Source organism: Erithacus rubecula (genome assembly GCF_903797595.1).
Source record: "Erithacus rubecula genome assembly, chromosome: 19".
In the NCBI taxonomy this organism is placed as follows: Eukaryota; Metazoa; Chordata; class Aves; order Passeriformes; family Muscicapidae; genus Erithacus; species Erithacus rubecula.
The window spans coordinates 12488086-12500641 of NC_136671.1; the positions used below are offsets into that span (position 1 = coordinate 12488086).

The 12556-nt window shown below is 45.7% G+C and overlaps 1 protein-coding gene across 2 annotated transcripts in view; it reads left to right on the top strand.

Annotated features, from left to right (window-relative positions):
• TMEM132C (transmembrane protein 132C) overlaps positions 1-12556 on the top strand; it is a 162732-nt gene that overhangs the window by 82268 nt on the left and 67908 nt on the right. For both annotated transcript variants that reach the window (XM_079322105.1, XM_079322104.1), the window contains one exon: positions 9936-10082. In XM_079322105.1, the coding sequence (XP_079178231.1) occupies positions 9936-10082 (147 nt within the window). The remainder of the gene's footprint in view (positions 1-9935; positions 10083-12556) is intronic.

Consider the following 12556-nt stretch of genomic DNA (forward strand, 5'->3'; position numbering starts at 1 on the left):
TATATATATATATATATATGGAAATATAAGAGAAAAAATAAGCCAGAACCAACATAATCCTCTCTGTAATGCTATATATAATCACATCCATTAGTGCTTTTTTGTTCAGTGTCTGCTGTTTGAGCCATTCTGATGCTCTGCTGGCATTCCCAGCCTTGTCCCCACAGCTGAGCTCGTGTCTGGAGCTGCCTTTGGGCAAAAATGGGGGAGTTCAGGGCTGGGGCTGCTCCCTGTGCTCACCTGTCCCTGCAGTTTCTGCTCTCCCCATTTCCCTGGGAATGTTCTGTTCTCCCTGGTGTTGGAGGAGCTGTTCCAGCCCCTGGGCCAGGTGCTGCTCTTGGGCTCTGTCATTTGCTATTTGGCTCCAGTGACTTTCTGCTGCATCAAGCTGAAACAAAATGATTTCCATCCCTGCAGGTAGTTGCTGCAGGAGTTGGGTGAATTGGAATGACTTTTGGGGAGAGTCATGGAGGGGGAACAAAGAGACTCCCCAGGAGATGATGAAGGAAATGTGACTTCTGCTGGTCTGGAACCTCCCAGAGAGGAACAAGGAACACAATGAGAGTTCCAAATGTATTGATATGCTTTTATCTTGGCTGTTTTATGGTGGTTGAGCTGTATCATGACCTCAATATCTGCATCCAGGAAGAAGCTGCTGCCTCTGGCATTCACTGACAGCTGGCTTTCTTTTGATGCATCCCAGAATCTTCCTGCTGATTCCTGCAAGATGTCAGAGGAGCTCAGTGGTTTGTTGCCCTCTCTTCACTGTAGCTTCCAGTGCCCTCCATTCTCTTGAAGTACATGAGCAGCCTCAAAAAGGTAATTTAATAGAGTCCCTGAAATGTGCTGTTGGAATAGCTGATGGTAACCTGGGGGAGCTGCTGTTGGTTGTGTCCAGTGGTTTGTTGAGATAATATTGATGATTGCATGGGCCTGGCAAATCAGACAGGTAAAACTGGCCCAGAAGGCTCCTGGTTTCCAATGTTCAAATATCTGCCCCTGGCTCCTAAGGCAGCCCCATTCCAGCAGAAACCTCTCAGCCTTCCCCAAAGGGCAAACAGTGCCTTGTTCAAAGGAGTGTCAAGTCACACACTCATTTTGGGTGCAGCTTTTTCTCCCTTTTTGAGAGTTTCTCTAGGAAAAGCTCTTTTTTTGATAGGCTCTAATTAGTAAAGCCCACCAGCTTTTGAAGAATTTCTTAATGATTAGAAAAGTGTGTCTATCTCTCTACTCAGTCACTTTTTTGGGGAAAAAAACCAAGGAAATGACAGTAGAAGCTGCAGGAGGATGAGAGTGGTTCTGTACAGCAGTGGAGCTCCCTGAGCACAGCCCATCTGTGGTTTTTCAGAGCTGCTCTCTCCTGTGAGCTGCAGGAGCTCCAGCACCTGCCCTGGCCGTGCCAGGGGCTCCAGGATGGTCCCTGGGTGATCCCTGAGGGCAGCAGGAGCACTGCTGAAGGTTTCCTGGAGGCTCAGGGCTTCAGGTCTGTGCCTGAATGCACCAGCTGCCTCAGGGCACTGGGATTTGTGCTTCTGGATGAACCCAAAGCATGGAGGAGCCCAATTTGGAGGCTGTAGCACAGACCAGTGCCAGCACTTACTGCATTAAGACTAAATTCTGTGATAAAAGCTGTTGGTTCTGTTGCTGTACCCCCAGCCCATCTTGGTGACATTGCTGCCACAGTCCTGCAGGCAGAGTGCAGCACAAGGTGTGCTGGTTCTGACTCAAAACCAACATCAGCAGGGCTAACCTGCCACTAAATGTCCATGAGGAGCTGAGGGCTGTGATGAGCACATGGGAGCTGCAGCAGGTCTGGCAGTGCTGTCCAAGGCAGGAAACAATTCCTGAGTTCCCTGAGTTCCCTCCTGCCTGTTGCTGAGTTTGGCACTCAGCTGTGCCAAAAAGCTGCTCCTGGTTGGTGCTGCCCAGCAGCTCAGAGGAGGCAGGACTGGGTGGGGGACACATCCACATTACCTGCAGGGAGCTCTCCCTGCTAAAAGCTCCACCTGGAATCAGTGAAAATCAGATGGATTAGATTACAAATTACTCAGCTGCATCCCTGGAAATCAGTGCTTTCCTTGGCTGCTGGGACAGGACCTGCAGTGGAAGGCTCCTCTCTTTCTCACTGCTTTAAGGATGTTTGTCCCTTCCTCTTTCCAGCAGCTGATCTCAGCAAAATCATTTCCCTAAGGGAAGAAGGAAACACGACCCTATAACTCCATGGGCTGATGGCAAAACTGTATCATGGCAGCTGCTGAAGGGGAGTGAGGATGGGATTAAAACCACAAAGGGACTGCATGGGAAGATTACTTCAGAAAGTCACTTGGGGTCTAAATAATAATCCTAATAAGCACTGCAAACAGTAAGTATTTTCCTCAGCACTGCTGTTGCTCTGCCAGCTGGGGAAATGTCACAAATATGCAGCTTAGAGATTTTTTTGGTAATAATAGAAACTGGATGTAGTAGGGAAATATAATCTCCAAGCATTTACTTATCTAAAAAGTGTCTGTGGTCCTATAAAATAGATCCATGAGCTTGTATTTAGCATGTGCAGCTGAATCTGTGCTCTGGATTCACCCTGGTGGGATTTCTGTTTACACAACACCATCTCTGTCTCTGCTGCCTCTCTCAGCAGGTTTGTGCTGGTGTGAGCCAGGTGATGGCAGCTCCCTTTGTGACAGCAAAGCAGACAGCTGCTCTCAGTGCCCCCCATGGGATGGATTCAGAAATTAGTGTTCCCCCAGCAAAGGCTTTCCAGGGATTTTACCTGGATGTGATTATGCAGCAATTTATTTCATTCCTCACAGAGTCCCTGAGATGGATCTGTCACTTGTACCCATTAGTTTGTTTGAGTTTCAAATTAGAGCAGAGCTTTTCTATCCTTCACTCTGTGAGGAGATGGAGAGCTGCAAGCTCAGGCTGTGCCCAGGAGCTGAGGTCCAGAGCTTGGGGTGAGCACAGAGCTCTAAATCTCTGCTGCAAGCTCCTCTCAGGCACTGTGAGACTTTGGCCTTCTCTGTAATGCCCTTGCATTTCTGGTGAACCCTGATTTTTGCTGATCCCATGAGTAAAGGGCAGTGAAAAGGGGGCTGGCCTTGTCCCCTGTGTCAAACTACATGTGATAATATGATCAGCAAACCTGCTGTTAACATGTACATTGTGAATTCTGAGAGGGGAATTTCTGTGCCATGCTGGGACAGTGTTTGTCAGGAGGGGATCTCCATCCTTCCTAATGGCAATGAGGTTTTCTGTTCTGAGATGCCAGGCTCAGCTGTTGCAAAAAGGAAAAACAAGGGATTCATGGTCTTGAAAAAAACTTGTTCTTCTGCTTTCTGTTTTCCTTCTCTCTCATTTCTTTATAACTGTGAGGATTCATTCAAGCTGAGGTTTAAAAATCCATAAATATCCAACCCTGTTGTGCTTTGTGTAAAGTGCTGGGATTTGGCAACATCCAGAGGAATTCTTGGGGCTGTGACTGGGGAGGGAAGAAAGGAAGGTGTGAGTTGAGCTGGAGATGTCTGGTGCAGGATTTTGCCTTCTCCTCCCTCAGCCCCTCTTCTCTCCTGCCTCGTGGCTGCTCTGATAGCTTGAGCTCAGTGGTTTTTCCATCCAGGTGGCAATTGTGGAGCAGGGAGAGGTGGTGGCAGCATTGCAGGAGCTGTGGGTGCTGCCCTGGCAGGAGCTGAGCCCTGGGCTGCAGGCTGAGTGTCCCTGGAAGCAGCAGGAGTTGGGATAAATGCAGCAGCAGCTCAGTGGCAGCTGCTGGGAGCATCAGGAGTTTGCAGGGTTTATCTTTGCTGGAGGCAGGATGTTAGCAGCTTGTAAATTCACACTGGGTTTCCTCACAGCTTGGAAGACAAGTCCAGATTCTCTGTGTTGTGTAGTTCCATCCTGCTTTTATTTATAGATTTTCCTAATCCCTTATCTAGTGCTATCAAAATTCAGAGCTGGAGAAAGCAGTTTTGCTATAGATCTATTAGGAGTTTAGTGTCTGACTGTGCCTTGAGTGGAGTTATCCAGACTTCACAGAAAGCACCTCTTTTTGCTTTTCTTTAAAACTCAATCCTGGGATATCTGACTCCTCATCAAAAGGACTGGTGATGTTAACACAGAGTTAATCCCAGATATCAGCCAAAAAACCAAAGAACTCTCTGCCTGGGACATCCCAAAATACATTGGATTTCTTTTTTGGACAAATGAAAAAGTCTAAAATGCAGCTGGCAGCATCCACCTCGTGCCTTGCAGCTGAGCTCTTCAGAGCTTCCTGAGGGATCTGAAGCACCTATTGCTATTGAAATAGAAGACAGCTGATCCTCCAAGGGTCTCAGGGAATTTCAGTTATGTAAGAAACAAACACTGCAGAAGATCAGCCCTTGAGCTATTTTAGATCCCAGGACTCCTCACTGGCAGTGGGGAGAATTTGTATCATTTTGATGGAGATAAAAGTGACCAAAATATGCAATTTTAGGGGAGCTGAATTTATTCCAATTTGCCAGACAGAGGAAGTTTCAGAAATACTGAAATCTACCTCAGCTGCTCCCTATATTCAAGAAGCTTGAGGATTCTGGTTGGGAGATTTTTAAAGAATTTTATTACTGCATTTTCAGAGTGAAATATTTCCATTTGTTTTGTTTTGACACGTTATTTTTTCCAAAGTCATTTCAAATAGACCAACATTGTGGTCTATTGGAAGTGAATGGAAAATTGTAAGGAGTGAAGAGCACGAACTGCATACCTAGAGTTTAGTTGTTTTGACATTTTAAAGGCTGCTTTCTCTTTTTCTACAAAAGTGGTGTCCTGAAGGCCTTTTCTGGATATACCATGAGAGACAAATGCCTGAAGGAGAGAGGATGCTCTGAGCAGCAAGGTCTTTGCTTTTACTGATGATTCTTGCATGGATGGACCTTTGGAGTAGCTCTGAGTTGGGGACCAAATCTGAAATGCTGCTGTTTGCAGTAATTTCTTGCCTAATCCATTTGGTACCTCAGTTCTGCAGCTGGGAGAGGGCACTCTTTTCCTGCTTGTGTGGGCTTTTGTTTGTAAATTAAAATTTCTGTAGTAAGGAGGTGGCCACAGAGAGCACTGGTGGCATCTTGCTGGAGTGGGCTGGATCAGACCTGATCCCCAAATTCTCTAAGCTGAGCCACTCCATCACACTCTGTGTGTTTTGCAAATTAAAGGATCATATTTGAAAGGCTGGCACAGCTAACCAGGTCATCTTCTGTTCCCCTCCTGCCTTCTCAGCTTCTCATGAGTAATGTTTTGCAGGCAGATGTTTGTCCTGTTCCTTCAGAGCTGCAGTGAGATCCAGCAACTCATTTCATACAGAAAGATGAAAGGAAAAATACTTACTTAATAAAACAAATCTTGTTTGATCGCTGTGGTCAGTCTCTTGCCTGGGTTTTATGGGTTCCTGCAGCTGGCTTTAATCTCCTGATTTACTCTGGGAACAAAGGAGGAGAGGAGTGAACATAAATCATGGCAGGAAGAAGTTGAAATTTTTCTGGCAGTACTCATGAAGTTTTGAGACTGACTGTAACGTGCAGTGCAGCAGGAGAGCTTCCCTGGCTTTCAGGAGAGTCACTGGAGGAATTCCTCACAACGTGACCTTTGCAGCCAGAAAAGTCAGGGGTTTCCAAGGGAGGGTCAGCAAAGAGCACTGAGAAGCACCGAGGCTCTGGAGGAGACTGACCAAAAGGGGTCAGCATTTGTTCAGCTGAAACTGCAGCTGACAGATGGAGGAGCTGAGGATTTACAGTGCAGCAGGAGCATCCTCCAGGAGGGGACCCACAGGAGCCCACCCTGCTCACACCCAGCTGAGTTTGTGTTTGGGATGTGGCTGGAGATGTGCTGGGAGCCCTGCCCTGCCCCAGGCTGCTCCAGCTCAGGGGCACAGCACAGGGGGTGCAGGGCTGGGCATCACCCTGCAAACAGCTCAGAGTGTGGGCAGCTGCTCCAGGCACTGAAACCCAGTGCTGGCAGGAGTTCAGGGCTGATGGGGCTGCTTAGAGCAGCCCTGTGTGCCCAGGGGGCTGTGAAACCTTGGGGTGCAGTGTGACCCCAGCTCAGAGGTACCTGCTGCTGTCCCTGCCCCAAAATACAGCTCAGCCATCCTCTGTGGTTCTGGCAGCTCACTGAGCCAGGCTTAGGGAGCTGCTCACCCTGCTGAGCCCCCCAGCCCCCTGTGCACTCCCTGCCCCAAAACACAGCTCAGCCATCCTGTGCTGGTTCTGGCAGCTCACTGAGCCAGGCTTGGGGAGCTGCTCACCCTGCTGAGCCCCCCAGCCCCCTGTGCACTCCCTGCCCCTGCCCCAGCAGCTCCACTTGTGAGTGTGGATTCCCCAAAATCAGAGGGGTGATGCTCTCCAGCTTTAGCACACATCAGCAGAATCCTGCATGGGAAGAGCTGCTAGGAGCACTCTGCCCTCTCTGTAGCACAGCCCTTCCATGGCCATAGCAGTTCTGCAAGATTAAAATTTAAATTTAAATAGGAAGCTATAATTTGAGCACCTTAAATCATAAGTCACATCTCCAGCCCTGGCTGTGGCTGATTCAATTGCCTTTTGGTTGCTGTCTTTAATAGCTGTACAGTATTATATCTAAATACTGCTGACTTTTCTTGTAATTTGAGGATAGGGAAATGGAAGAATTAGATTTTCATCTGCAATTGATCAGAATGCATTAATTAGAAGCATCATTTCTAGGTTTGACACATTAGGAAGGTGAGGTGCTAAATGGAAGTCTTTGTATATAACTTAAGTTGAAAATGAAGTATTTGCTTGGAAATTGCACATTTGCTGTGGGATTGTGTGAATAAATAAATGTTTTTACTTGGTCTCGAAACAAATTAAGTAATAATTCCTAGGTAAGCTGCTGGAGACTCTGTAATGTCTTTGAGATGCTGCTTGCTCTGCATGCCAGCAGAACCTTTTAATTCTCTGTTTGAGAGATTTAAAGAGAGACAGTTATTTTGAGACAAAGCTGAGGCAGAGATTTCCTGTGCTGTGAATTAATAACTCAGAAGTTCACATCAGAAACTCTCCCAGTGTTCTGGCTGCCACGTGTTCAGAGAGTTTGGACCCTGGGCTCTGCTCCTCTCTGCTGCTCTCAGGAATTCTGTGCTCCAGCTGCCCATCCCAGCTTGGCTTTTGTCAGGAGATCAAAAGCTCTGCTGAACTTCCAGCACAGGAAGGATCCCCTCAAATAAACTGCTGACCTTGGGGTTTGTGTGTATTGAATTTTGTGCACATTTAGTTTTGTGCACATTTAGTTTTGTCCTCATTTTGTGCACATTTAGTTTTGTGCACATTTAATTTTGTCCTCATTTAGTTTTGTGCACATTTAGTTTTGTGCATATTTAGTTATGTGCACATTTATTTTTGTGCACATTTTGGGTGATTCAGTGACACTCCCAGGAGATTGTTTAGGATAACATTGTGCTCTCCATTTATTGTCACCCTGCCCACCAACCTTGAGTAAACCTGAATATACAACAGACTGTCAGGTCCTTGGTCCTGGGGTTTATTGAGGTAGTATAACTTACAAATTTTTATGTACAAAGTTGGCAGTAATGATTTAAGAAAATGAATATTTAATCACAAGCACCCAACAAGGTCAACAAATCTCTGGTAAGTAATTAAATAGACTTTTCCTTGCTAGCACTCAAACAGCAAGTAAATAAAAATTGGAGTGAAAACATTTATAGCATATGTGTACAAATTACATTTGGAAATGTGTGGGGCTCAGTTCTCTGTGATTTAATTCTGATTCATCCATTGACCTTGTTATGTAAAACTCAGTGCCCTTTTTAGAGGGAGAGTTGCAAATTGTGCTTCTGCATATTTATTTTGGAAGTTCAATCTTCTGGGTGTTCATACCCTAATTCCAGCCCTAAGTGCAATCACAACATTGATTTTTCTCACTAAACATAACCTACTTTACCCTGGGATGGAATTTTTTTTTTTTTTTTAATGGGCTTTATATAATGGCATATGTGAAAACCACTCAACTTAATGGCCCATCCTGTAGTTAATTATCAGAATGGCTTTGCAGCCCTGGTGCTCTGGCAGTGTATGTGACCCCCACCCTTGGCCATCCTGTGTCCATCCCCATTAACAGGACCCAGGTATTGCCTGGGGCAGCTCCATGGTGCAAAAAAAATTCCAGCTGCTGACAGAGTTGTAATTCTGTTGAAATTCCAAACACGGGAACCTCATTTTGAGTGTTTTGTCAGTTCGTAGCCTGGCTCAAGGAGCAGCTGAACAAAGTATAAATTGTGAGTTTTTACTTCTCTCCAGTTGCTAAATTGCAATGGTGTCCTAAAATACACCCAAACATCTCCTAAAATACAGATTGCCATAGAAATCTGGATTTACACAGCTTCAAGATTGGCAGGAGTGTTTCATAAATGCTGAAACATTTATTTATTGTTCATTTATTTGAACTGTAATATACTGGAAAACTTAACAGGACTTAAAGCTTTAATGAACTTTCAGGAATGGATTTGATTCTTCCTTTGCTTTTCTGCTTTTGCTTCTGAGTAATTCAGCTGAAGGCACAAGAGATTCATCAGGCTACTTTTACAAGAGCAAGACAGGATTCCTTAAAGCTCCATGGTGTTTCATGTTACAAATGAGAAAATTAATCATTTATGCTTTTATACTGAGAAGAAAAAAAACCACTTTTCTTTTTCAATACCTTAAATTAATTGTGTTTTGTTGAAAAACTGCAAGAAGACAGGTACTCTCAGTCATTCCTAACAACAGCTTTTGAGTGTTTTATTTGCTGAAGATACAAAAAGACAAGTTTTTTAAAGAAACTTAGGTGCCAAGTCCTCATAAATGTCAAGGAGATACCAGTGTATTGCTAGATGGTGATTTCTGCTCAGTAACTAACATTCTGTGTTGCATGAATATTTTGGAAAAGGGTTTATTTATATTTATATTTATATTTTGGGTTTAGCCTGAGTTCTGGGGTGAGGCCAGTCCCTGCTGTGGTGCCCTGTGGTGGTAACTGGACTCTGCAGCCCTTTCCCTTCTTCCTTCAGGCTGATCCCAAACTGCTGCCAGGGCTGGGAGCTGCTCGTGGCATCCTCCTCCCACACCCTCAGCATCCTTTTCCATCCTTTTGTCCCTCATTTCAGAGGGAAGGGCTGCCTGGCTCTTCATCCTCCCCATTCCTGCTGCTGGTGACAAGCAGCACCAGCAGCTCAGCATTCTGCACCCAAACAAAGTGCTCTTTAATTAGCAAGTGTTCTGTAATTAACCTTCCACATGGTTGTTGCTGATGTTATTAGCTTCACTAGATAAACACAGTTAACTTTTCCACAGGGCATAGCAGCTGAGAGTGGCAGAAATCTGCATCCTTGGAGAACATCTTTGGGTTGCAAAGTCTTGTCTTAACCAACAGCTGTATTCTCTCCAGGCTGGAGATTTCAGACATAAATTTCCTTGGGAATCTGTAGGAAAGAGGAAATTGTCAGGCAGAGGAGCAACAGCCACTGATATCTAGAACATCATCTGGAATAAAAATGGGTTATTAAAAATCCTCCAGTGGAGCATTCTTCTGTGCAGTGGTGAGACACAATTTTGTCTTGATACAGATAAACATTCCAGGGTCTTTTGTGTTCCAAAGCTCCTCTTTGGAAAAAAAAAAAATAAAATACTGTCTGAATAGAGAAAAGAACCTAGAGTGCAGGTTTTCCTGCAGGTTCAGTTTGACTCCTAACTCCAGCCTGCTGTTGGCAGACCCTGTCCAAAAACTGTGATGTCCCATGTCTGCATTCCTGCACTCTTGATATCTCACTATTATTTACTGCTGGATGAGAGGCACATCTAACACCTCAAAGCTGATCTGCTGAGATTCCATGAGCTGCACTCTGACATCCCAGTCCTGAAAACGGCTTGTGAACCTTTCCCCATTGCTGTTTCCAACAGGGCCAAGGTGAAGAAGGGAGTGACCATCCTGGGTGCAAGGACGAGTGACCCCCGGCAGTGGGACGTGAAGCAGGAGGTGGGCAGTGGTGGCAAGCACTCCACCACCACAGTGCTGTGCCAGAGGATAGCCCCAGGCTCCAGGAACAGGTATGAAACTCAGCTGCTCAGCACACAACTCATTGCTGGGCTTGGAGGACTAAAGGGTGATATTAGAACTGTTCCCAGCTGTTAAAGCTGGAGCCTGGAAATCTGGAGGCACTCACCTCAACTGTGGTACCATCTGCTGATCTGTAATGGGCAATAAAACCCCTCAGTTCAAACAAAAAAATCATGGAACAGACCTGCACTGGGGCTGGGGGGGGGATGTCATTTTGGCTGCAATATGGATATTCCTAATTTCAAAGGGTTTTACTGAGCCTTTAATTTTTTTGGCTTGATAGTTTTGACCTTGTTTCTCTGAATGTATCACAGCCCCTGTGGCTGGTTCATTGAGCAAGCAGTGAATTTTTCCAGAGCCAGCCACTGCACAGGGTCATTCAAAGCTCCCAGTGTGAAATACAGAAGGATCCCCTTTGGCAAGCAGCCTTTGGCTGCTCTGGCCTGCTGGGTCACTGTCTGAGGCAAACCCTGTGGGAGCACTGGGATGAACTGGGCTGCCTGTGCCTGCCTCCCTGCTTGCTGTGATTTTAGGGACTGGTCTGGCTGCTCACAGCACTAAAGCAGGGCTTTCTCCATAATTAGGATTGTCTTCCATGGCACACAGTAAAGTTGTGCATTTCCAGTGGAAATTACTTTGCTTTTCCCAGGTATGATAATGAATTCTCACAGTGCTGCTGTTCATTAGTCCCTGCAGAGAATTTCCCACTGTACAGTCCCAAACATTCCCCCAGCTCTGTGATTGCTGTTAGCCACACACCTGGGCTCATGGAAGAGCATCATGAAATCCTTGGTGGGTGCTGGGCTGGTTATTGCTTTGTACTACACCTTCAGAGCAGGTTTTAACTTCTGTGTTCTGTGCCCCAATACTGGACTTGTGTAAAGTGTAGAAATTCCTCTTGCCCTGAGCAGCTCCTGATGAGCTGATTGTCTGAGTCAGTGCATTTCCACTTGGTGAGGGATCTCTCCTGTCCTTATCTCCACCCTGAGTCTCCCATCCTGTTTTTCCCTCCCTGTCCAGCTGAGGAGGGGAGAGATGGAGCTGCTTTGGTGGGCAGCTGGCATCCATCCAGGGTCAACCCGCCTCAGGAGTGGTAAAGGGAAAGGAGAAATGCATCATTTGAGGCTGCCAGGAGTAAAAACTAAACCAGTTTGAAAGGAAGGATGTAGGTTTAGAGCAACATGCAGCTCTGAGCAGATTTGCCACTGCAGAACTATAATAGTCAGGTTATCAAACCCCAAATTAAATCTCCTCCATCCAATTTGCATGAAGTCTAATTAACCCATAAAAATATTTTTGGCACTAATTATGCAAATAAAACTCAATGTTTTAATTAATGCCTCTCTCATTTGTGCATGTAAATAGTTGCCTTCTTCTGAAAGCTGATGAGCCTTGTTCTGAGTGAAGTGTTTGTGCACAGGGAGGGGCTGGGACAGCACAGGTGCAGTGGGCAGTGCTGGGGGGCTGCTGGCACCTGGAGCCTCTGCACAGAGCACAAACACTGCACTGGGTGCAGCTCAGGTGGGGGAGCATTGGCAGTCCCTGATGGGCAGTTCTGGGCTGAGCTCAGTGGGAGTGAGGAGCAGCTCTGGAGCTCCAGCAGCAGCACTGGCTCATCCTCCCTGCAGCAAACTCTGAAACTGGTTAATTCATGCAGCACAGGGAGTTTCCCACTGTGTTTGCTCAGGAATCTCCCTGCTGCACCACAGAGAACAATTGCACTCTTCCCCCTTCATACCCCAAGAGACAAGTGCCCAGACTCAATAAAAATACTTATTTTTCTTCCCAGCTTTTCCTTTCTTGCACATTTCTCTGTCATTAGTGTGTGGATTTAATTACACTGTAAGCACTTTGAGAGAAGCAGTTTGAGTCTGAATGCAACAGCAGCTAATACATCTTTCACATTATATAAATAATAGAACACAGGGGATATTTTAGATACATCACATCAGTAATTGTTTACCATTACCTTTTGAGAATTTAAGTGGGACATACTTCTTTACTTTTTTAAGAAATACTTTGTGGTGCTAAAACCAGGAACCAGAGCTTAGCTTAGAATTATTCACAAAAGGCTTTGCAACTATGGCAAGTAACTGCAGCCAGCTTGAAATCAGCAATGTTTGTGTGCCTCATAATGCAATTTCTGCTGAGATTCAAGTAGCTATTGATGAGGATAACAACAGTGTTGATTAGTGCAAACAAGCTGCTTGGTTGTTTGTTTTCCTTTGTTGTTTCTGCTTCTGGAGGTTTGATGTGTGTGCTTGGGGTAGACAAAAGGATATTTTTGGTTGCTGCTGGCACCAGCTCCATCTCAGTATTGCCTCTGTTTGCTTCCAGCCTGATTAAGGCTGGTGTGGTTATTTCTGAGCTACCACACTCAGCTGAGAGCAGCCCTGGTGGAAGGGCTCCTGGGTTTTGTGGGTTTATTCTGGATTGCCACACAGGGAAGCAGAGCTGCTCAAGG